This window comes from Ctenopharyngodon idella, chromosome 12 (assembly GCF_019924925.1).
Source record: "Ctenopharyngodon idella isolate HZGC_01 chromosome 12, HZGC01, whole genome shotgun sequence".
Classification (NCBI taxonomy): domain Eukaryota; kingdom Metazoa; phylum Chordata; class Actinopteri; order Cypriniformes; family Xenocyprididae; genus Ctenopharyngodon; species Ctenopharyngodon idella.
The window spans coordinates 8,153,126-8,179,039 of record NC_067231.1 but is presented as its reverse complement, the minus strand read 5'-3'; the positions used below and the strand labels follow the sequence as shown (position 1 = coordinate 8,179,039).

Sequence of the window (25,914 nt, the reverse complement as noted above, 5' to 3'; positions counted from 1 at the left end):
TTGTTTCACTTTTAAGAGGTGAATATACTATTAGACGCAACATTAAAAACAAACAAACAAACAATATAGTAGCCTTCTGTTTCTCACTAGATTTGATTAGATTAATGGCTTTGTGTATAGACAGGAATATAATACTAGTTTTCAATCATAGATTGATTTAAGCTTTTTGAGTAATAACTTAACACGTCCCGATAGCCTACTTAATATTTATAATAATATTACATGTATGTATGTATGTATGTATGTATGTATTCATTTATTTATTTACTCACCAGCTTACTTAATGAATTATAATATAGACCTATGGAATAAATCAGCCAACATGTTTATCTATACCACCATCTTTAGCTATAAATATAAAATCCATAAATAGTTGCGGGCCTGAAAAAAAATAAAAGAATGTCGCTCCACCTGTCTGACTGCTCGTGCACGCCCCTCGTTCGTGCTCACCTGAGATCAAGAGTCAGTACAGGGAAACATCATGACGCGGCACATATACATCTCCATTCTCATCATTACAAACTTTGCGATTTGTCCAGGTAAGAAAAATCCAATCATTTACACTTGTTTTCTTACTGTTGACTTATTACACACACTGTGTGCAAATATAGTCAATAGTATCACCATACAAAGAATCGTCGTGTTTACCCGACAACAAACTAGAAAACTACTACAAAAAAGTCAGTATTGGATTGTATTAATCATACAGGGACAATAATGTATTGGTAGACAGTATTATACTTAATATCATTAGGTTTAATTAGATTATTAGTGTTTTGGACTTGTTTAAAAATAGCTGTTTATATCGTATTTAGGCTACCAACACAGTATAGCAAAAAACTACATGAAATCACTAAAACTGTATAGGCCTACTGTACAAATATAGTAAAAACAGTAATATTGTGAAAAATATATTATAATTTAAAATAAGTGTTTTCTATTTGAACATAGTATAAAATATAATTTATTCCTGTGATAGCAACGCAAAATTTTCAGCAGCCATCTTCAGAGTCACATGATCCTTCAGAAATCATTTTAATGTGCTGAATTGCTGCTCAAGAAACATTTCTTATTATTATCAATGTTAAAAACAGTTGTGCTGATTATTTTTTTTGGAAACCATGTATGATACACTACCATTTAAAAGTTTGGGGTAAGATCTTAAAGAAAGAAAGAAATTAATACATTTTTTACTCATTAAATTGATTCAAATGACAGTAGAGTAGACATTTATAAAGTTACAAAAGATGTGTACTTCAAACAAATGCTTTTTTTTCTTTTTTCTTTTTTTTACTTTTTTGTTCATCAAAAAATCCTGAAAAACATGTATCACAGTTTACACAAAAATATTAATCAGCAAAAACTGTTCTCGAGATTGATAATAAAAAGAATTATTATTAATAATTGAGCATGAATAATAATTGAGCACTAAATTACAATGATTTCTGAAAAATCATGTGACACTGAAGATTGAGGAAATCCAGCTTTGCTATCACAGGAATAAATTACATTTTAAAATATATTTCAATTTTATTAAATATCACAATATTACTCTTTTTACTGTATTTTTGATCAAATAAAGTCAGCCTTGGTAAGTAGAAGAGACTTCTTTCAATAGACAATAGATAATTAATAATTAATTATAAGATTAGTTAATTAATTTAAAGAAAAATCTCAAAATCAATTTCTGCAAATGATCAAACTTCCATATTTAGCTAGTTATTCAGATATTCTTTCAGTTGTGTTTATTTGCTGCTTTTATCATATACCTTCATAGTCCAGACCACAGACCAGACGTCATACCTGAAGAATTATGATGTGGTTAAACCTCAGCTGGTTCATGAGCGCTGGAGAAGAAATGCAGACCCCTCACACACACCTGCACAGGTAACATTACTATTGTGATGGTGTCTGGAAGTAAGTTATGATGTTGTTCACTCCCTGATTTAAAATGATGTGTCTGATTCCAGGATAGACATGCTGATAGCATCACATACTCGGTCAGGATCGATGGCAGTGAACGAATACTGCATCTGACAAAGAACACGTAAGAACTTTGGAAGTACTTTGGCTGAAATATTCTGTCTTTATTTAATGATTAAAAATTATAATTTGATCTCTTATTCCTACAGAGACTTTTTATCGAAGAACTTTGTCGTGATTTCTCAGGATGTACAGGAGAAAGGGAAAGTTGTAAGACCTGTTTTTCTGTTTTAGTTTAATGAAAGGGACATTGTCCTCTAGCTACTATTTGTTTTAGTATGGTTCAGAATGAGGAAATGAGGAAATGGAAAACAAGCTGTATTAATACTGGTGGTTTTGTTTCAGGAGCATTGTCACTATCAAGGGTATGTGGAGGGTTATGAAGACTCTCTCGTAGCTCTCAGCACCTGTGAAGGTCTCAGGTATGTATGCTGCTTACAATTTCACTACCTAAAATGTAGTCGTACTAGTTTGTTGGGTGCCTCATCATTTTTTAACTTTTTAACATTTTTTAAAAGTGGTTACTGTGCTTGCAAGGCAGCTCCGTATAAACCTCCTCTTCTTCATAGGTGTAATTTGTGGGTGGGACTTTTTGCCAGCGTCGATAGTGTTCCCACCTCTTTTGAGTGCTTGCATGCCGCTGTTATGATCAGTGGCGGAAGGCAACAGTGTTGTCTTGGCGCTCGTGTACACCGTGCAGTCTTCACACAGATGAGTGCTGATGAAAAGCAAAAGCCAAAAAATTATTCAGCTTTAACCTACAGGCTCCATTCGAACTTAAATTTGCAGATAATTGCAGTTGGTCTTCCTTATTTAAATTATTTGCATACTGAATGGTGATTGGTCTGTTTTTTCTAACAATCTTTACAGTGCAAACAGATCATTGCATTTTGTGTTGATTCTTCAATCTAAAATGTAAACTTAACTTAAACATTAACACTAGTATAGAAGTTAGAAATATGAAAGGTGTTTTGCATCTCTAAGCATGAGCATGAGTGTACTTAATGTCTTTTTGTTCACAATGTTATACAAGCAGAAGAATTATCATAATTTCGAAATGAACTTGACATTTTCTCTTTAGTTTATATTGATATGTTCCTCTGACCTATTAAGAAAAAGTTGTTTCTGTGCTTATATAAAAATTCAATAAATTAAGTGTACTTCAACTGTTTGTAAACCAGTCAAAAAATTATAGCATGCATTTCTTCATGTTTTATACCCAACATAATTACCAGTAATGCAATGGAAGATGTTTGAAGCATAAAATATAGGCAGAGCCCATTTGCATTAAGTGAAAATATCAGTATTTTCTTTGCACTAAGTGAAAATAGTGGCAGATACTATTTGAACCTCAGTGTATTGTAGTACATTGTAAAATCGTTATTCAGTCTATATGGTTATATTTATTAAAATCATAAATGAATCCTGTCGTTTTGGGACCTTACTTGTCCCTGTCCCTAACGCTTACCCTTACACCGATCCCCTACCCCTAACCATATTGAACCTGCTGATCAGCAAAGGTGTAATTGAAGGTCCAGGAAGGGAGCCACGGTTTTAAACGTGTTAACAACTGCTACCCGTTAGGCACTTTATTTCTACTTTCTGAATTTTTTTCTTCATTTTTTATTTTAAAATAAATGCCTCTCAGAGGTGATATGATGGGAAAAGAAGTTGAATGAGATCTGAAAAAAACTCAGGCCGCATTAAAAGCGACACATTAGCAAAAGTTTTTATTATTTTCTGCAAGGACAGCTCACATAGAAGTCATTTTAAAACCAATCAGCTTTCTGTTGGTGAATGCAGCGAATTTACGTGACAAATTTGAACACTAACGGAAGCTGCATGGGGAAATTTTCCGCCTCACGCCAAACTCCTGATCGCACAGATTTCTGTTGAAATGACTGGATTTCGGGCACAACATTTTGCAGAGCAATAGTAAATGTGACCGCACCTTTTTTCTCCACACCAGACAGGTTTCTTTTGTCATTTTGTCTTGCTCAACCAGTCATTGGTGGACGGAACATTAGGTTGTAACTTGGTGTGCTTTTGTGCACTGTGTTTCAGGGGGGTCATTCTCGTCGGTAATGAAAGCTATGGGCTGGAACCCATCTTGCACTCCAAAGCCAATGAACACCTCCTCTTCCTGTTGAAGGACAGTCAGTCAGAGCCATTTGTATGTGGAGTGGCCAGTGAAACATCTCCCAGTGAGGACCACTCCCATTACGCTGATATGTCCATGTTTTTACGGGTTCGAAAATGTTGTATTGTCTTATAAACATTTTGATGTTCTATAAACACAATATTTGATATTACATTGAATTTATCAAATCCACAGAAAAAGCGAAACTTACCTCAGACCAAATATGTGGAATTGGTATTAGTGGTTGACAACCAAAGGGTGAGTTTAAGCCATTAGAAGCCTGTGTTTTGGGAATAGTTTTTTCATCATTATACAGCTGATTCTGAAATCTGTGTTTATCTGTTCTCAGTTTCTCGTAAAGAACAGCAATACAACTGCTGTGCGTAATGAGATGGTCCAATTGACTAACTTACTGGATACGGTGAGAATTATAGCTACAGATAAAGTTATTGTTAGGATAAGCCCAACCCTAACCTCAGTCAATAATGTATTAAGACAGTTGTATTGTATTGCAGAGCCTTTCTTGTGAATAATTGTTTATAGACTGATGTAATGAAATATTTGTGGCTGTTTCCATGTTCACTCTAGTACTACAAAGAGCTGAATATCCGGATATCACTGATTGGCTTGAAGATCTTTGACAAGGAGAACCCCTTTAGTGTGGAAGGCAATGCTGGGGAAGTGTTGGGCAGGTTTGTGCAGTGGAGGAAATCAGAACTGTTACCTCAACTCAGGCATGATGTGGGGCACCTCGTTGTGTAAGTACTCCTATTCAGTGAAGTGTTTGTTCATTCCTGAGCTGCTAGAATGTGGTTATGATTGTTTCCTGAAGACTCCCTCATCTGGCATTAGCAACCCAGGCTCATTGGTAAAATATGCCTGTGGCGACATTTGCAAAATGATATGTTGTGTCTGGCATGTTTCGCAACTCTTTTAAAGTGAAATGTGATGTGTAGCCAAATATGGTGTCCCATACTCGTAATTTGTGTTCTGCATTTCACCCGTCCAAGTGCACACACACAGCACTGAGTACTGAACACACACACACACACATTTGTTTTTGTGAATTGTGGGGACATTTCATAGGCGTAATGGTTTTTATACTGTATAAACCGTATTTTCTATCACCCTGCACCAACCCTACACCTAAACCTACCCATCACATGAAACTATGCACATTTTTACTTTCTCAAAAAAACTCATTCTGTATGATTTATAGGCCTTTTGATTATACAAATTTGTGTCCTGATATGTCACAAAAACACGCACACACACACACACACACACCATGAACACACACCCAGGGCACTGGGCAGCCATTTTTGCTGTGGTGCCCGGGGAGCGATTGGGGTTTAGGTGCCTTGCTCAGGGGCACCTCAGTTATGGGTAATGAGAGTGGGAGAGAGTGCTGTTCAGTCACTCCCCCCCACCTATATTTCCTGCCGGTACTGAGACTCGAACCTTGCGACCTTCAGGTTCGAGTCTCAAAAAATGTCCACATTGTCCAGTGAGTCAGTGGTGTGTGTGTGTGTGTGTGTGTGTTTGTGTTTGTGTGTGTGGGGGGGTTGTTGTGAGGGGGAGTTTCCCCCTTATTTGGACTACCCTGCCCCCTCTGCCAAGATGAATGTGAAAATGGATTTTAATGATGAAATAGAATAGACTATTTGAAAAATCACAATTGCCAAGTGCATCTAGGTGAGCTACCGAGCAAGTCTGATATATCAGAAAAGCCACACATATGGAGCTGGTTATGTGATGCAAATGTCAAAATGTATTATTTTACAAATGATGGGCTATGGTAAAAGTGTTTTGAGGTCATAAAATAGTATTGTTCAAAGAACCATGCAAAAATAAGTCTTTATTGATCGATAATCTGCCCCGTAATCATAATTTTGTATGAAAAAGCAAAAAAAGTTGTTGCTGTTTTTAACTGCCTCTAGTGTTCATTTCAACTGGAAACTGCAGTGATTTGTATGTATTGGTACGTGTTTTGAGTTTTGCAAAAGGCACATTTTTCCAATGAGCATGTGTTGGCCATTAGTAAAACCAAAGGTCGAAACGGTTGAATTTGGCATCTGTATACATATCTATGCTTTTTCCAGCAAGTAACAGTGTAGAGCGACCAAAAGCAACATGCCCTTTTGCGTTTTGCCGAACCTGCAATGCATTAAAGGGGACCTATTATGCCCAAGATGTAATTTAAGTCTCAGGTGTCCCCAGAATGTGTCTGTGAAGTTTCAGCTTAAAATACCTCATAGATCATTTATAAATTCATGTTGTAAACACCCATTTCTGACTACAGTCAAGAACAGGCTGTTTTCGTGCATGTGCCTTTAAATGCAAATGAGCTGCTGTGCCCCGCCCCCTCTCTACAGCCTGCCTCAATCGGATTCTCTGCCAAATATTAACAAGGGCTGCATCCGAAAACCTAGGCAGCTGACTCGATGCCTCGCTGCCTTATCAGGCAATGACTTGTAGGGCAGCGTTTGTGCATGAAGGCACCTCACGGAACTGATTTCGGACGGACTTCTGAGGCAATGTAACAGTTTAATGATCTACAGCAAAATAGCGCAAGCTTTGTTGAGAACTAAACAAATATTTAATTACTACAATAGTAATTTCTCGCTAGAAATGACATCAAAAGTGGAAAATGTTGGTCAAAAACATACATTTACACACAAACTGACCAGCAAACGCAACTTTTGGATGCCATCTTTATTTTTTTAGCTCAATTGTCACAGAATGGAAAGCACAGGATTGTGGGATATCAAGGGCAGCGAAGGATACATCTATGCTGCCTTCAAAAATCGATTAGATGAAGGTATCTCATGAGACAGGAAGTGAAGCTAACTTTTGATTAGGACGCGCCTTGATGCCTTCCTACCTTGAAATGTGTCCTCCGAAGGCAGCATTTTCCAGTTTTCAGACGCAGCCAAGGTATCTGCTTGGTTTTGATTATCATCTATATCGTGATCACTCTCACGGATAGCATAGTTATTCTTTCATCATTAAAGTTTATTTTTCGGAAACTATGGTAATGCAGGACTGTCAGTCAGCGGTCGTGGGCGGGGCCTGTGGCTAATGTGATGTCACATTAGCATCATGGCTGAAAACAGGTCGTTGGCAGACACTGCTTATGATTTATGGGGATTAAAAAAAAAAGGAGTGGGTGGATTTTTATCACTATAGGGTGGTTGTGTACACACACAGCCAACACACATTTATGTCCAAACACCATGCAAAAGTGAATTTTGCATAATAGGTCCCCTTTAAAGCAGCGCAGCGTCGTCGTCTTATTAGATCACAAACTAAAATTGTGCATTACTGCCATCTATTGTTATATCACACATCTTGCGGCTTTAGAGTTCACTGAGAAGAGATTGTCTGATGATTATGTAAAGGACATACAGGAGTGGCTTGATTTCACATGAATCGACTAGTAAAGGTTACACTTTTGTATGTAATTTATGCAAACCAAAGAATAAAACGCTGCCTGTGTCGAAGACTTCATGAACATACAGGTGAATTATAGCTTTTTTAAATTGATTATCCTGCTTTATTGCACTCTCTATATCAAAAGCCAATTTCCAAGTTTAATTACAATGATGACCCACCATAGTTTATCTGTCCCGTCACAGTTTTGTAATTAACCTAAAAGATCACTAACGTTGTGTTTTGCGCCATTGCTTTTGCAAAGCATCTGTCAATCAAACAGAAATCAAAATAGCTTATTGTGCTTATCACATGGCATAGGCTGTGACCTCATTAAATCTGTTGCTGCAGGTTTCAGAATGAAGCAGCTCTTGATAGACGTCTCAGAGTGTGGCTTTGTTTACAGTAAATTCTGAAAGCTCCATTAAGTAGTTTCAATGTAGCTGGCTACTTTTTGGTAGTAACTTGTAATGTAGCTAACTACTTTTTCAGAAGGGTGGCTTGACTGTATCTGAAGTACTTTAACTTTTGAGTAGTTTTAGCTTGCTAAACTACAGTTTCAGAATAACTTCCCCCACACTTTGAATGTTGTATGTCTGGATTACATTCATACTACAAAAAAACCATGTTATATAGAACATACTTTTTTAACGATCACAAAGCAAGTACTCATTCGAAAGAAGTGTCTACTCAGATAGTATACTATGTAGTCTTTCTTATTTAATTTAATTTGTCTTGGGTCTCAGAGATGACACCAGATGTTGTTGATGCCAGACCTCTGTATGTTACATGTAACATAATCTGTGTCTCTGTTTCTTAAAGAGGTTCAGGAGCGTACCCTGGAGGTGTGCTCGGCATGGCCTTTGTAGGGACTGTGTGCTCTGTGAACAACGGTGGAGGAATCAGTACGGTTAGAACATTTATACTGCATCAGTCATTTTTACTATTGTAATAAAACTATTGATTATGTTAGAATGTTCTTAAGTATTCTGAAGCCTTCAGGGGTGACAGTTTTCTGAAGGCAGTAATCTAAAACCTGCATGTTTTATTGATGAAAAGGCATGTTTGCAGACTGGCTGCCTGAAGGAAGAGAAGCAATTACCCCTAAAAAGGCTTATAATTGATAATAAAAGGCTTATAAATAAAGGCTTATAATTGATCATAATTTTTTTTAGCAAGTAAAAAGCCTTTTAGTATTATTGTATATCCTCATTCAGGTTGTGGTACTTTTTTTTTTGCTTTGAAATCTTATAAAATAAATGTAAGAATAACTTTTATATAGTAATATTTTCAACATGAACACTTGCTGGACTGAAGCAGCATGTCTTTCTGTTTTTTTTTTTTGTATCAAAATCATGTTTAAAATGTATCAAATGATACATCAGGCTTTTAGGGCTGGGCAAAAAAAAAAAGATTTTTCGATTAATCGTTTTTTAAAATGTGGTCGATTTGATATCGATTCCCAATAGCCATGAATCAATCTCTTTTTCCGTATTTATTTCCGTATTTATTTCCAAACATTGAACATAATATCTGATTGACGTTAATCTTATTTTTAGTCTTCTCCACTAGATATCGTCCTCTTATTTACCTTGCGCGACAGTGGGGTACCCTGTCATTTATTCAGTGCTTAATATGGTGGATACAGATGCGCCTTTTAGCATGAAAGACATTCCAGACAGTTGAAGGAACTGTCACTGTCCCGATCGGGGAAGTGCTGCATGGTCATGAAAGTTTCTCATTTGTACGCGTTTTCAAGCCTTGCCAGTTTAAGCATTCAAGCACAAGATGACGCGAAAGAGAACTCGTACGCTGTGTAGGAAGTTTTGTGTGCACATCTGAAGCGCTGTCTCAAACGTCTCCTTGCGTTTAAACAGACAAATTCACACAAATTTATCTCAAAATGGCCGCATTGTCGAGTATCCTAGTAAACATACTCAGTTATGGCTTAAAGGAACACTCCACTTTTTTTGAAAATAGGCTCATTTTCCAACTCCCCCAGAGTTAAACAGTTGAGTTTTACCATTTTCGAATCCATTCAGCCGATCTCAGAGTTTGGCGGAACCACTTTTAGCATAGCTTAGCATAGTTCATTGAATCTGATTAGACCGTTAGCATCTCATTAAAAAATGACCAAAGAGTTTCAATATTTTTCCTATTTAAAACTTGACTCTTCTGTAGTTACTAAGTTCTGTATCGTGTACTAAGACCGACGGAAAATTAAAAGTCACAGGCGCTGCATAATATCATTGCGCCTGCTGCAGCCATGATACGGCAGCAGTTTCTTGATTATTACGCCGGAATGAGAGTATAGTTCCTAGCCATATCGGCCTAGAAAATCACAACTTTTCATTTTCCGTCGGTCTTAGTACACGATGTAACTACAGAAGAGTCAAGTTTTAAATAGGAAAAATATTGAAACTCTTTGGTTATTTTTTAAGGAGATGTTAACGGTCTAATCAGATTCAATGAACTATGCTAAGCTATGCTAAAAGTGGTACCGCCAGACCCAGAGATCGGCTGAATGGTTTCGAAAACGGTAAAACTCAACTGTTTAACTCTAGGGGAGTTGGAAAATGAACCTATTTTCAAAAAAAGTGGAGTGTTCCTTTAAGTGAATGTAAACAGTAGAGAAGGATAACGCATGTGTATCATTAATTTGGATCCGTGCATCTCTTAAAGTGACAGCAGCCTAGGGTTGGGCTGATAGATGATGCCATCGTCCATCGCCGATGGCTGACAGACATCACGATGTTGAGCCGGCATTGTGATTTTTTTTTTTTTTTTTTTTTTTTTTTTTTTAATTATTATTTCTGATTAGGTAATAATAATGTAATAAAGTTGTTTCCGATCACAATACAAATTGCATTCAAAACAGTTCAATTCTTTTGCTTGTAGTTTAATTATTTGTTCTTTATTTTTATTAATGACTGTTTACTTGTCTTTTTTCTGACTATTATTTCATATCAGACTTTACAGGGTTGAAGATGTTAAAATGTGACCAAATCTTTATTGAAATGTTTATTTCATTTAATTGTTTTAATTGTCTGTGCTTTCACATACTTGCCTCAAATATATTTAGGTGTGTGTAATTTGCCAGAAAACAGTCTCTAATCTCAGTCTCCTTTGTTTTTCAACTGTATCATCACAGTTTAGTAACAGCGCTCTGCAGTCGTTCTCTACGGTGGTTGCTCATGAACTGGGACATAACCTGGGCATGAGTCATGATGACATCAGCGGCTGTAACTGTAGTGGGAGCTGCATCATGGCATCCACTAACAGGTCAGTGACTGCTGTTGTTTCATATAAATCCTCCATTAGTGCAACTATATGTGTGAATATTTTTATTTTTATTTATTTTTGTTTTTGGTTCTGTGGAACACAAAAAGAAATTCATATAGGTTTGGAATGACATGGTGACAGAATTTTACTTTACTTTATCTTCTCTTTAAGTTTTAAGTATGTTAAACAATACAGTTTGTTAAAATTAATACAGAATTACAACAATACCAATGGTTACCCTTAATATGCCAGATAGTTTTCTGATTGTATTTACACATTGTTTTTAATCGATGTAATGTTGTTTTCTTGATTAATAATAAATAACAAACAATTAATCAAAATAAGTAAAACAATAAATAATAAAGTAAAATGTAATTCTAACATGAAATTCTTTTTGACTTTTTAAATGCACATCTCTAGATGCCTATTTAATATGTGTCCTGTTTGACTCAGAAATGCATCTGCATATGAAAGTAAAATGGGTGAAGAACATTTAATTTTGACTTTAATAAGAGAAAACCGTAGTACAAAAACCTCTTGATTTCCTGCTGTTCTTGATGGTTTGATGTTGTGTTTGGGTGTGAATGCAGTGGAGGGACTAAATTCAGTGACTGCAGTGCGAACGATTTTGAGAGGTTGATTCTGCGAGGTGGTGGGGTGTGTTTGAGGAACCAGCCCTCTCAAGACAACATCATCACAGTGCCCAGGTGTGGGAACGGCATTCTGGAGAGTGGAGAGGAGTGTGACTGTGGCACACCTCAGGTATTTTTTTTTAAAACTCAGAGGCTTAATGGAAAAAAATTGCTTGCGGTTTAACGGTACGCAGTCAGGACTTCAGTCTCAAGGGCTTCTAGTTTTTTGTTCTTTTTTTATGTTCCTTTATCAATATTTAGAGTTATAATTAATTTTATTTCCAATGTATTCAGTTTCCAGGCACTTTTATTTAAAAAAATAATTTATTACACATGATTTATTACCCTATCCTATTACTTTATGCTTTATTATCTGTAGGTTTCTTTTTCTTTCTTTCTTTTTTTTTTTTTTTTTTTTGTTCTCATCCAAGTGTGCCGCACACATCCTGAAAAGTGAATCCAAAACATTTTGATCACCCTATTGGTGGCTGGCTACAGTATAGGTCATAAACCCCATCCTCTCCATGTAATCAAATGGGATGTGAGCAAAACTAAAAAATCAAAAAATAACACCATTACAGATGGTTTCTGTCGTTTTACGTAGTTATCACTCTGATGTATGTTCAAATGTTTGTTTTTCAAATAAGTTTATTTTTAATTAGCAAGTATTTTCCATCATGGAAGGAAGTGCAGAAACGTCATCCATCTTTTTTACAGTCTATGTTCTCATCACAACCAGGGTTTTTCCTGGCTCAAAATGAGGCGGAGGTGGTAAAATCCTGATCACGGCAGAAAAAAACACTTTTACAAGCACGTATTTTAGGTATTTTAATATTAAGAGAACAAGATTTGTATTTTAAAGAACACTATCATATATACAGTCTTTCCCACAGGATTGTGTGTTTTCTGTGGTGGTTGAACCTCTGGCCCTCTAGGGGGGTCTGGGCGCATGCCCACCCATTAGAAAATTTTGTACATTTTAAAGATAAATTTATTAATCTGGAGCACTTTGAGAGTTCAAAATTAGGAGCTCCAACTCATGTTCAGTGTGCAAACTGAACAAAGAAAAAGTCTTGTACCTGAACTTTAAAGGGGACTCTATAGGGCTTGTGTGCTAGAGATGTGCGGATCAGCTCTAACATCGCCCAAATCCGCTGTTAAAAATAAATCATCCACCCGCCAACTTTCCAAACCTACGATATTCTCTGATTTAGATATCTGCACCTGATCATCACAAAATAATTATTCAAATTCTTAGTGTTAAGCATGATGATGTAATAACATATGACACTTAAGTAGGCTGCTTTTAAATAAATATCTAAAATAAAAGTTCTTCTCTGGCAAAATTACATTTCCTTAATAGCCTATAAACACAGGTTTTACTACCTTCAAACTAAAATTGTCACTGTTTCATTACATCATTGTTGAAAAAGCACTCTTATCAGAATAATTTCTGTTAAGCTTGTGTATATTTTTAGTTAAAGCTGTTAAGTTTTTAAGCAATATCTCATGGTTATGTTTTATATAATTACCACTAGAAGGTGCTCTAGGCATATGCTTTCCTTGATTGGTTTTCCCTGAAAAGAAATGCGTTGTCGTTGAAAACGAAAGTAAAAGAGTGACGCGCATTCCTTGCGTTTTACCAAATGAACGCAAGGAACACATTAATGATTTATCTCTCATCCACCTGCAATTACTTGGAATGTTATTTTGTATTACTTGGCCGGCCCAACCCGGCGGATTATCTGATGCGGATATAACCGCGATCCACGCAAGGCACGCATCACTTTTGTGCGCTCTGGCAGAATGTCCTGAGCGGCTCTGTTCGAGGCCAGCAAGTTGTAGGGCCGGAGTGAAAGCGATCTTTTCGGCACGGAACCCCATTTTCTGCAGTGGAGAGGGGCGGAACGATTCGAGAATGTACACAGGGCGGCACGAAATTTGACGGAGGCGACCGCCTCGTAATTCTCTATGCAGGAAAAACCCTGACAACCATGTATTATAAGACCACTCGTCACCCATAAATTGCTTTAGACACCCATAGTTCGAGTGTTACAGTCAACATGAAATCCAAATGGGCCTACTTTACTTTCTATTTGTGCATATTATTTATTATTTTTTTTTTTTTTTAAAAATACTTATTTTAATAATAGTTTATCAAAATGTAATAGTTTGATCCACTTTTGAGCATGATCCTTTTTTGTTGAAGCAACTAGAGATGTGTGAGCAGGAAAAATAATATTAACCATTACCATCCTAGCTCACTTTACAATATCCAATTCTCATGATGGATGAATCCATAATCCACAAAATCCATTGAATCAGAAGTTAAATGGGTTTTGATTGTCATTTCATGTTTTCTTTAGTGTGACCTAACTGGTTTTCCCATTTGTTTTTATGATCATTGATCATTTAAAACCTAAAGGAAAGACAAAAGACACTTTGTAATCTTAAAAATGAAATTGATTTGCTGTATGACACACTACTGACCTTTTCAGTCTTGCTGTATTGAATGTAGTCTTTCTTTTGTGTTGCAGGAGTGTAATAATAAGTGTTGTAATGCCGAAACATGCACCCTCACTAAGGGCTCGGCCTGTGCCGCAGGAAGCTGCTGTGAAAACTGTCAGGTCAGATCCCTCATCACACACGTACACGTTGATCTAGCTATTTAAATATGAACATATTAAATACTAATACTGTTTTATATAAAGCTAATTATAATGACTACAGACTAAGCCAAACATTAAAAGTGAAATATGTAAGATTTTTCTTAAAATGTTAATACGCATTCTCTTAACACAGTTTATCATACATTGACTAGAATTAGTATGACATTCATGAAATTATCTCCCCCAAAAGTGTCAATATTGAGCCTCCCAAGCACCATCACAACATTAAGAGTGGTCCGCTCAAGTTCGTCAGTCTTTTTTCAGCACAACCTATAGTGAGAGTTTGGGGCGGTGGCTACTATATCAGATGGAGCCAGAGGGTGTTTAGCTGGTGTGGGACCATGGCTGACACATTACATGAGAAAAAAATGCAGCTTCAGAAGTGCAAGCCAAAATTCGCTGCATTTAGACCTTCAAAGATTAAACAGCTCAAAACATGTCAAAACGAACGTGGCATTGTGAGAGAGGCTGTTCATTGCAGAGGCAATGGGTGGAGCTTGATGTTAAACTCCCCCTCTTTGGACATAATGGGTGAAGTTTAAAGGTCCAGCCACACCCTAAAGGCCCGTGTATACTTCATTTTCTGCGTTTTGCTCCGTCTCGCACACAGTTCAGCGTGCGAGCCTTTCAAAGTATACTCCTTTGTCCGTGAGAGCGGAAAGACCAGTGGATTTTGTTTTCAAGCACTCAAGTCGCACATGCGGTTTCAAAAATTGCACACGGACAGGGTGTGCTGATGTCCGCAGACCTTCCTTGATGACGAAAATTGCATCATACGGACACTGCGTAGAGGGTCAAAGTACTTTTTGGGCTTAACCTTACCCTATCCCTAAACCTAATTAGCATAAACTCCACCCGTTACGTCTAGAGAGGGGGAGCTGGATGTCATTTGGCTCTGCATTGAGCACCACATGCACTGCAATGCAACACACTACAATGGATGCTTCATTATCATACAGCATAATCATGCACCAGTTCAGAAAGAAAGATATGCTGGTTTATGTTTACTTTGATGTGTAGAGAGCCTCAAACAGTTGTGGCACGTCAAAAATGTGCCTGGTGCAGATTCTTTGGTTGGGTTTATTTAGACACTCGACCTGCTCAATTGCGTTTTCATGACACATAGCAACAAAGATAAAAGTATTCCTAATATGCTGAGTCATTTAGTGAAGTAGCCACATTTTTACCTGTTAAAGGGTTAGTTTACCCAAAAATGAAAATTTTGTCTTTAATTACTCACCCTCATGTCGTTCCTTTGTTCATCTTCGGAACACAAATTCAGATATTTTTGATAAAATCCAATGGCTCAGTGAGGCCTCCATGGACAGCAAGTTAATTTAGACTTTCAAATGCCCAGAAAGCTACTAAAGACATATTTAAAACAGTTCATGTGACTACAGTGGTTCAATCTTAATGTTATGAAGCGACAAGAATACTTATTGTGCGCCAAAAAAAACAAAATATCGATTTTATTCAACAATATCTACTGATGGCCGATTTTAAAACACTGCGCGCAAAAAGTATTCTCGTCACTTCATAACATTTTTTTTTTTATTTTTTTTTTATTAGGAGTGCAAAACATACAACATACGGTGAACACAAAACACAAAAACAACAATAAAACAGCAATGATAGTAACAGCAATGAAAAAATAAGCAGAAATGACAAACGGGTAATAGTAAAAGTATGTAAGTAGTAATAGCATGTATAATAATAATGATGATAATATTTTGTGATGACAGCAACAGTAATATCAGTGAGTAATTAAAGACAGAATTTTCATTTTTGGGTGAACTAACCCTTTAAGACATGCCTTGACAAGCACCCGTAAGAGCTGTATTTGTGATGTTTGAGTTGGGGGAGCCACAGCACACAAAAGGGGCAGTTGCAAGGCTGTCACGTAGGCTGTAATGATGCATACGACAAAGGAGATGAGTTACAAAAATAGTATTTAATAAATCCACAAACGTAACAGAAAACTAAACAAAAACTCATTACAATGCCAATAGAATGCCCTGTGAATTATGTGACTAGTGGGTGCAGGACACTATAGTTCATTTATGTAAGTGAGGATAGCAAAATAAAGCAAAATAGACTGTGACATATTATACAGAAAAATTATTCATACAGTGGACTACCAGTAAAACTGATAAAAATTGGAACCAAATATTATTCAGATACTTTGACCTGACCATGATTTGCTTAAGTGTTATCTGACATAATTAATATTAATTTTTCAGACACAGTTTAACTCTGAGATCTTACCATATTTTATTACCGTTTTTTTTTTTTAAACTATAGTGAATAAACTGTATTAATGAATGAAATGTTCAAGGTGTCTGAATAAATTTTGGTTTGACTGTAGTTATTAAACAGTTATTTTTATTAATGAATGTGGAATTAGCTTGGAAGACAAGGTTTAAGGTATATGTTGGTATTGCAAAATAACCCAGCTGTCTATTCCAACAGTTTTTTTTTTTTGTTGTTGTTTTTTTCATTTTGCTTTGTGTTCTTTATTCAACTAAAGAAAACTAAACAAAAACTCATTACAATGCCAATAGTGTCACAGAAACGACATACTTCACCTTTAACCCTCTATTCATTTACTTGTACTGCAAAAAAAAAAAAATTCTTAAGTCATTTATGAATATCTTATGGTCCGATACAAATATCTTGACAAGATACATATACCTGTAAAGCAAAATTGCAAAATTATTTATTCTTAAAACAAGTGATATAAAGAGAAAGACCTTTGAATGCATGTATAACACTGGCTAACTGTGAGCAGATCAATGTGGCTGGCACACCATGCAGACCGTCTGTCAACCCCTGTGATCTGCCGGAGTTCTGCGGTGGAGCGTCTCCATTCTGTCCAGCAGATTTCTACATCATGGACGGCCTCCCTTGTGCCGGTGACACAGCCTTCTGCTTTGAGGGCCGCTGCCAGACATTTGACTATCAGTGCAAACAGCTTTTTGGCTCAGGTACTTCTCATTGTAGAGAGTTTTATCTCAAACATACTGGGCCATCATGTGTCACTTTCTGTCTGTCATTATGCGGCCAAACATGCTGCTTTTTCAAAATTTTATACAAAGCTTGTTTTGTATGGTTGAATTCATGTGTGAATTTTTTTTTTTTCTTCTCTGTAGCGGCAACTACAGCAGATGATAAGTGCTTTAGTCATGCTAATACTCTTGGCAATGAGTTTGGAAACTGTGGATACTCTGGGACTAGCCCGAAACCTTGTGAAGTGCGGTGAGTACCTCATTTCATTTTCATCAGCCAAAACATGCCTGTTTTACATCATTAAAAAATACAAATATGGTTGTGTGGTTGATTCTATTCTCTAAAAACTTAAAACAAAAACAAAATAGTTCAAATGGAAAGTTTATATATATATATATATATATATATTTCTTGGTAAACACACATGGTAAACAATTAACAAAACTGTACCAGACTGTACTGTACCAGAATTATGTTAGACACATTCTCTATGTTAGACACAAGATCTTGACCAGAAATTGATGCACTGTTCTCTTGATGGAAACAAATGTTGTGATGTTATTTCCATCAAGAGAACAGTGCATCAATTTTTGGTCAAGATCTTGTATTGACAATGCAAGAGTCAAGCACTCTGTAAAGTCTACTCCAGCACATCCCAAAGACTTTCAGTGAATTTAAGGTCTGGACTCAGAGGTGCCAGTTCATGAGTGAAATTGATTCTTCATGCTCCCTCCCAACCATTCTTTCACAGTTTGAGCCTGATGAATCTCGAGGCCATGATATGTCTTCCTACAGTGTTTAAGTAATGAAATGCTACACACTCCATCATTTAGTGTTAAAAGAACTGTTCCTAAACATATAACATGCTAGAAACATAATAATCCAATCATAGACTATTAAGCACTCTTTTGGCTATTTAAAAGGTGCAATATGTAAGAATTTTGCAGTAAAATATCCAAAAACTACTAGGCCAGTGTTATATATTTTGTTCACTTGAGTACTTACAATATCCCAAATGTTTGCAACTATTTGTAAATCGTGAGGAAAATTGCAATTTTAACCAAGGCTTCGGGACGTGTGAGGAGTCGCCTGTCAATTGCGTCATACCCGCGTTAACCTCGGTTTCCGGTTTTATTTTGTAGAAACCATGGAAACACCAAAGACGCTTTAATATTTACATGTTTTAATAGGCAAGGGAACAACTGTTTTGATATATTTATAGACAAAACTAATTATTGTTATATAGCTCAACACGTTTAGTCTTATTGTTTAAATCTAATTTTCTTGATTTTTTGCGAGTACCATGCTTTACCATGCCTCAGAGAAAAACACTATTTTGTGAAGTAGCTAACATAGCATAATCAGATGCAGCTTTATTTTTAGTAACAGTAATACAGCATTTTCTCCATCATACAATACGTTTTAAAATAGATTGCATGCCATTTATCAACACAAGACATCCAGCATTTAATATGATATTCTATAATTGATCTATCCTACTGCAGTGTGCAACAGTGTCTCACAGCAGCCGCCGAACAAACGCACATAACGTAATAATATCATTTTCAACACACTCAAATGTATCTAATATGATAAACAGAGCTGTGTTACCTCATACTCATGACCAGAAAAGCGGAAGCGGCGCCAGCGACTGTGGCATAATAAAAGTTCTGCTGCTCGCGGCGTGTGTTGCGCAATCGCTCCAGTGGCCTCGTTCAGCTCCCACAACACTCTGCTTCATACTACAGTAACGTTAATAATCGCATCCATGAACATGATTTCTTCCCGAGTCTTATCCCAATTCTTTTCCACCGGCTGTTGAGGTGAAGACCACATGTCCTAAGATTTCACGCTCAAACTTGGCATCATCAAGCTACGCCTTTGTTTTGAATAGGCCTCTAGCGAACAGAAAATATTACATATTGCACCTTTAAATCCAAAAAGCGAACTTTTTTTTTTGGCCGGGCAGTGTATATTTCAAGTTTTTAAATAATTTCCACAATATTTTGAATTCCATATTGTGCTTATTTCAAATAGATACTGTTTATCAGCATTTTATTGGCCACAGACTATAGATTCCAAACTTCTTTGAAAAGACCACATAGCCTTTTTAGCTAAATTCTCAGAGAGTGTGAGAAAATATAATATATTATCAGTATTTTTTCATATTTTTTATATCTGATGACACATTTTTAGTTATTATTCTCTTTTAATTAAAAACATCAGTGATTAAATATTATATAATTATTATATACAGTCAAACCAAAAATTATTCAGACATATTTGATATATTTTTACTAGTGGGTGCAGGACACTATAGTTCATTTATGTAAGTGAGGATAGCAAAATAAAGTAAACTGTGACATATTATACAGAAAAATTATTCATACAGTGGACTACCAGTAAAACTGATAAAAATTGGAACCAAAAATTATTCAGACACTTTGACCTGACCATGATTTGCTTAAGTGTTATCTGACATAATTAATATTAATTTTTCAGACACAGTTTAACTCTGAGATCTTACCATATTTTATTACCGTTTTTTTTTTTAAACTATAGTGAATAAACTGTATTAATTAATGAAATGTTCAAGGTGTCTGAATAAATTTTGGTTTGACTGTAGTTATTAAACAGTTATTTTTATTAATGAATGTGGAATTAGCTTGGAAGACAAGGTTTAAGGTATATGTTGTTATTGCAAAATAACCCAGCTGTCTATTCCAACAGTTTTTTTTTGTTGTTGTTGTTTTTTTCATTTTGCTTTGTGTTCTTTATTCAACTAAAGAGCTGTCTGAATTTATTTTGTGTCTTTACAGAAACGCTATGTGTGGGAAAATCCAATGTGTATTTGACAGCAACAACCCACCGTTAGGAGCGACGGTCAGTGTAGTAAAAATAGAGGGGGGCACAATCACCTGCATGAACGCTAACTTCGGCCTGGGCCCGGATGTGCCAGATCCAGCCTATGTCAAAACTGGCTCGGTCTGCGCTCCTGGAAAGGTTAGAATGGAGAGTATTTAAAAAAAAACAAGTCATTCGTTTTGAAGGCTTTTAAACTTCTACCTGTATTGGAACATTTCAGACATATTTTTATCAAATAAAGAGACAATTAGCTTGAATGAAAGTAAGACTATAGCACAGATTTATGATTTTGAATGGACACTGGAACCAATTTTAAACTGTGTCCTCCATAATATGTACTGTTTGGATTTGCTTTTAAATTTGATACTCTCATTTTATTATAATCTATAACTTTTAAACAAACAGTTGAGTCCTGTATTTCTCTCTGTCTCTCAGGTGTGTTTGGACTTTACATGTTTAAATTCTTCAGTTCTGGATCAGAGTCAGAAATGTGACGCCCAGAGAAATTGCAGCAGTAATGGAGTAAGTTATTAACTACCTTTTCTTTTTTTAAATCCATGTTGGTCTTTGGTGTTTATTTGAATCAGTGCCAGTTCCACTTAATGTAGAGACCAGTTTTCACTATATAATTCATCAAGTCTCTCCCTTTTTTTAATGGTGTGTTGTTTTTGCACAGGTGTGTAATGATCAATTCCATTGTCATTGTAACAATGGCTGGGCTCCACCCAACTGTGACAAAGCTGGCAGGGGAGGAAGTATCGACAGCGGCCCTGCACAGATCGGTAAGAGCACACTCATACTGTCTCACTCTCTAAATGAACAAAACACACATTGACACTTTTAAATGGTTACATCAAACTTTTTCTTTTTAGATTACTCCCTGAGAGATGGACTCTTGATCTTCTTTCTTCTGGTGGTGCCAATTTTGGTGGTCCTAATAATCGTTTTGCTCTACGTGTTCAGAAGAGACAGTCTCAACCGCTGCATCAAGGGTTGTCCGTCCAGACGCCAAAGGTCCATCAATCACTTATACCAGAAACACACTTCAGAGTTCAAAGTTGTCGGATTGCTGTTCATTTAGTTGCTTTCGTGTCCACATTATACAATGGATCAGTGACAGGGATTCACACATTACACATTTCAATAGGTGGAATCACTGACAATTCTGTCTGGTCTACAAACTACGTTTCACAACCAAACACACTAGAGAGCTAGTGACATAGAAAATAAATTAAGATCATATGTGAGACAGGAGTTCTCACGCAAGACTGGACTTCTTTCTGTTAAAAATTATAGCCCGCAAGAAGTTTGTGATCCACATTGTCTGTGTGTCGATTTGCAGCGAAAAAGAAGGGTAACACTTCGGTATGGGGAACACATATTCACTATTAACTTCGACTTTTGCCACAATAAACTCTTAATTTACTGCTTAATAATAATTAATAGTTAGTAAGGTAGTTGTTGTAGCATTTACGTTTAGGTATGGGGTAGGATTTAGGGACATAGAATATGGTCATGCAGAATAAGGCATTAAAGGCACAATATGTAATTTTTCACCACTAGAGGTCTCCTGTTCAAAACAAAAGCATAGCTTGATGAAGCTTAGATTGAGCGCGGAATCATGGGAGATGTTATCTTTACCTCACAGCCAGGGGAAAAGAATCCAATGGGGCTCGGGCAGAAACCATATTCATGAATGAGATTATTAACGTTACTGCAGTATGAAGCAGAGCAGCGCCGAGTGCTGTGGGAGCTGAACGAGGCCGCTGGAGTGGTTGCTGATGAGAGACAAGCACGACACACGGCTCGAAAGCAACAAAACTTTTATTATGCCACAGTCGCCACTTCCGCTTCTTCCCGTCAAGCGTTTGTGGGGTAACGCAGCGCTGTTTTATCACATTAGATACATTTGAGCGTGTTAAAAATGACACCAACTCTTCTCTCAGATTTTGTCTTTGATAATACACACTGTGCGATTGCCACTCACGTGAACGAAGAATTGTGGCATTTGTCGGCAATTTCCAAAAAACTGACAGCGAGTTAAAATCGTGTAGTGTGTACCAGGCATTATGCTATTTCTTTTTATGTCACTTCAGTCTTGGAACTTGTGTTTTATGTTCCATCTTGGATGTTGTAATATTTCATATTTTATTAGAAAAATCAGGTAACGGCCACAAAATACTGCTGAAGCAATTGCACCTTATGTATATAAATGTGCCCACAAATATGCCTAAAGACATAGACCAGTAACATTTTCATACTTGCAACCCATGGTTTAAAAAATTCCCAAAGATTCTGCTGCTGTGAAGACTAGAAAACATACACATTCCTTTTAAATAAAATCTACTTTTACCATTGCTTTCTGTGGGAAGGATAAAAATGTCATACATTGATGTTTGTTAATCCGGCACATTCTGTAATGAGCCTCAAGCTGACTTCATGTGACTGACTGACTTCATTTAAATACACATAACATGTAGTTCCTCATTAAGTTGGATTGCGAGTGGCATTTAAAAAGATGCAGGTTTAAAACATTGCAATGCGACTGATTGGTGAACTCAACCAGAGACGGAAAGTTCATGTCAACAAACACAGAATAAAAAATGTTTGAAAATTGTTGTGAAATCTTCTGACGTGATATTTTGTTTAATATTTTTACAACAGGTCGACTAATGCAGCAAATGGTTCTTCGAATGCCAGGTCAAATGTGGAGGCAAACGGAAATACAACAAGAGTGTCTACTCCACAGTCAATGACAGAGGTTCAAACAGCAGACCACTCACACAACTCGCCATAATGATGAAAAATGTGTTAACCCTAACCCTAACAATAGAAACAGGGCTACAAATACACTGATACACATGAGCTCTTCTTAGAGACAGCCAGAAATTACTGATAAATTCATTGTCATGCTTTCATTTCCACAATTCCACTGTCCTGACAAAGCACATACATTACTCTAATGAACCTCACTAAATAAAACTTAATTTGGCATTTAAAAAAAAATGTTAATAGTAAGTCAAATTCTGATGATCATCTTTATAGTAACTTTGCTCAATTATTTTTTCTTTCAGCCAAATAAACCAACATATCCAGGTGGTACCTCAATAGTTCAACCAAGGTAATGTTACTAGAAATATCTAACCCAACCTATGTTTTTGTGCTCACTTTTGATTTATTGGACGTGTCTTAAAGTCCCCATGAAATCAAAATTTAAGTTTTTTTGGCTTTTAATATGAATATGTTAGCCTTAAGATTATCAATAAGCTTTTTAGTGTGCTCAAAAATGATGACAAAATTCACATTCAGTCTCATTTCCGTCAACATGGATCAATGATGACATCATTCTGCACTTCAGCTTCTCATTAGATTTTCTGTCCAGTCACATGCTCTATCTGAAGTGTCATGCCTTTACACTATAAACAGAAGCTGCGGCTGAAATCACGCACTTGTTCACACAATTACTATTTTCTTTATGATGAATGGCACATAGTGCACTATATAGGGGATAGGGAACGATTCAGAAAGCGGAAATATGCTTTCCATTGGGGCGAATGAAGTCTGGTTTGTGTCAGTGTCATGCGATCTGCCACAGTGCGTACAACGTCTAAAGGTTCAATAAACTGATAGATTGTTTTTTAAAAATGAGATTTTTCTTACTATTATTTCATCTGTTATGCTTTACAAGGTTAATACAGCTGAGACCGTCACAAGCAGTCAAATGCGGATCTGCTAGGCTGGGACTTAATAGGGTTAGTTCACCCAAAAATAAAATTTCTGTCATTAATTACTCACCCTCATGTCATTCCACACCCGTAAGCTTCAGCTTCGGAACGCAAATTAAGATATTTTTGATGAAATCCAAGAGGTTTCTGATCCCCAAGAGAAAGCAATGTAATTACCACATTCAAGGTCCAGAAAAGTAGTAAAGACATCGTTAAAATAGTCCATGTGACTACAGTGGTTCAACCTTAATGTTATGAAGCGACCAGAATACTTTTTGTGCGCAAAAACAAAACAAAAATAACAATTTCTTCTCTTTCCTGTCATTCTCATACGCTGCTCACATTATAGAGACAGTGCAGCACTTCCAGGTTCTACGTCAGAACACTCAGTATTGGCCGATGCTGTTCACGTGAGCAGCACGACGCATGCGTGTGATGCTGTCGCAAGGGCCGGCTAATAATGAGTTGGCGTTCTGATGTAGAACACAGAAGCGCTGCACTGTCTCTACAATGTAAACGGCTTAATAGAATGACAGGGAAAACAAGAAATTGAGTAAAGTCATTATTTTTGTTTTGTTTTTGCACACAAAAAGTATTCTCGTCACTTCATAAGATTAAGTTTGAACCACTGCAGTCACGTGGACTATTTTAACGATGTCTTTACTACTTTTCTGGACCTTGAATGTGGTAATTATGTTGCATCCTCTTGGGGATCAGAAACCTCTTGGATTTCATCAACAAACATCTTAATTTGTGTTCCGAACGAAGAATTTTCAGAATTTGTGTTCTGAACGAAGGTCTTACGGGTTTGGAACAACATGAGGGTGAGTAATTAATGACAGAAATTTCATTTTAGGGTGAACTAAACCTTTAAATCGAAAAGCTGTTGGCTATTTTAAAAGAAAAAGACACTTAATATAAAGTGGGTCTAAAAATTTTAATGGTGAGACATACTGTGTCTAGCCATACCCAGAATATTAAAGAATTGGGGCAGTAATCAATCAATCAATCAAAACACCCTAGAACAGGGATGGGCAGACTCGGTCCTGGAGGGCCACTGCCCTGCAAGTTTCGCTCCAACCCTAATCAAACACACCTGAACCAGCTAATCAGTGCCTTACGGATTACTAGAATGCTACAGGCAGGTGAGTTTTATTAGGGTTGGAGCTAAACTCTGCAGGGCAGTGGCCCTCCAGGACCGAGTTTGCCCATCTCTCCTATAGAAACATGCTTAACAACTTAACAACACACTTACAACCAATCAGAACACCTTAGCAAGCACGTAGAAACACCTTTGCTTTGCTGTGGCAGGTTTTGCACTGGCAAACACCATTTGAAACAATGTGGAAAAATCTAGTTCATATGTACTTAAATTTGAAAACTTCTTTCATTTTAATAACCTCTTTTATTACATTTGAGTACAACAATGTTTCTGATTATCATCACCTGACCTGCTTCTTAACCTTACAGACAAGGACCAGGAGTTCCCAAACCAATCCCACCCAGACAGACCCAAGTACCAGTATGAAGGCATGATGTTGGACAGTTGTTGTCTTTTGTATTTTAAGAGACATTTTTACTTGACCCACTTTTCCAAAGAATTTGTCTGCAGCAAACTGCAAATTGCTCTGAATTGTTGTCACCTTTTCTAGAATTTAAAATAGATGAAGGACCGATGCTGTTCTGAACTGGTCAGGAAAAAGTATATGCTGCTTATTGTAATTTAAAAAAAAAAAATGTTTACAGAGATTTATAATTATTTTCCTATATTGAGCGATGACAGTGTACTCTGAACACACCATGACAGTTGTTAATACTTATTGCTTTTGGGAAGAGAACTCATCTCTAGATTAAGCTGCACTGTAATCCTGAGTTCAGTTCAGGGATTCATCCAGGACATCAAACTAGAAATATGTTAGACATTTTGCCTATTTAGTCACATTCAGAATAAAGGTTCACTGCTTTCTTTCTTTCTTTTTAAATAATGTAATGTTTTGTTATTTAGATAAGCTATTTTAGTACAATTAGTTTGATTTAAATTGTAACATTTGTAATTTTAACCACACTATATGTATTTTATATGTACCATAAATGTCAAAATGAGAATAATAAAGTATATTCTGTATTTAAACGGTTTATCTCTTGCGCTGGTCTCAAGTGCTTTAATACCTCGAGTATGT

The 25,914-nt window shown here is 36.5% G+C and overlaps 1 protein-coding gene across 1 annotated transcript; it reads left to right on the top strand.

Annotated features, from left to right (window-relative positions):
* Positions 1-400: 400 nt before the first annotated feature.
* zgc:174164 (uncharacterized protein LOC570656 homolog) lies at positions 401-25,865 on the top strand. Its single transcript, XM_051915415.1, has 22 exons — positions 401-539; positions 1,778-1,887; positions 1,971-2,047; positions 2,133-2,193; positions 2,329-2,405; positions 4,048-4,231; positions 4,319-4,381; positions 4,473-4,544; positions 4,712-4,881; positions 8,378-8,465; positions 10,707-10,837; positions 11,428-11,599; positions 14,007-14,096; positions 16,927-17,122; positions 17,288-17,393; positions 19,964-20,147; positions 20,445-20,531; positions 20,686-20,791; positions 20,882-21,023; positions 22,674-22,770; positions 23,084-23,130; positions 25,205-25,865. The coding sequence occupies exons 1-22, from the start codon at positions 482-484 to the stop codon at positions 25,260-25,262; spliced, it is 2,376 nt and encodes a 791-aa protein (XP_051771375.1). The 5' UTR covers positions 401-481; the 3' UTR covers positions 25,263-25,865.
* The last annotated feature ends 49 nt before the right edge of the window (positions 25,866-25,914 follow it).

Bases quoted from the DNA above. Each gene is read 5' to 3' on its own strand.
- zgc:174164 (XM_051915415.1), top strand. From the start codon at position 482: ATGACGCGGCACATATACATCTCCATTCTCATCATTACAAACTTTGCG. The intron at 4,382-4,472 runs GTGAGTTTAAGC...ATCTGTTCTCAG, and splicing joins TAGTGGTTGACAACCAAAGG to TTTCTCGTAAAGAACAGCAA. The intron at 20,792-20,881 runs GTAAGAGCACAC...TTTTCTTTTTAG, and splicing joins CAGCGGCCCTGCACAGATCG to ATTACTCCCTGAGAGATGGA.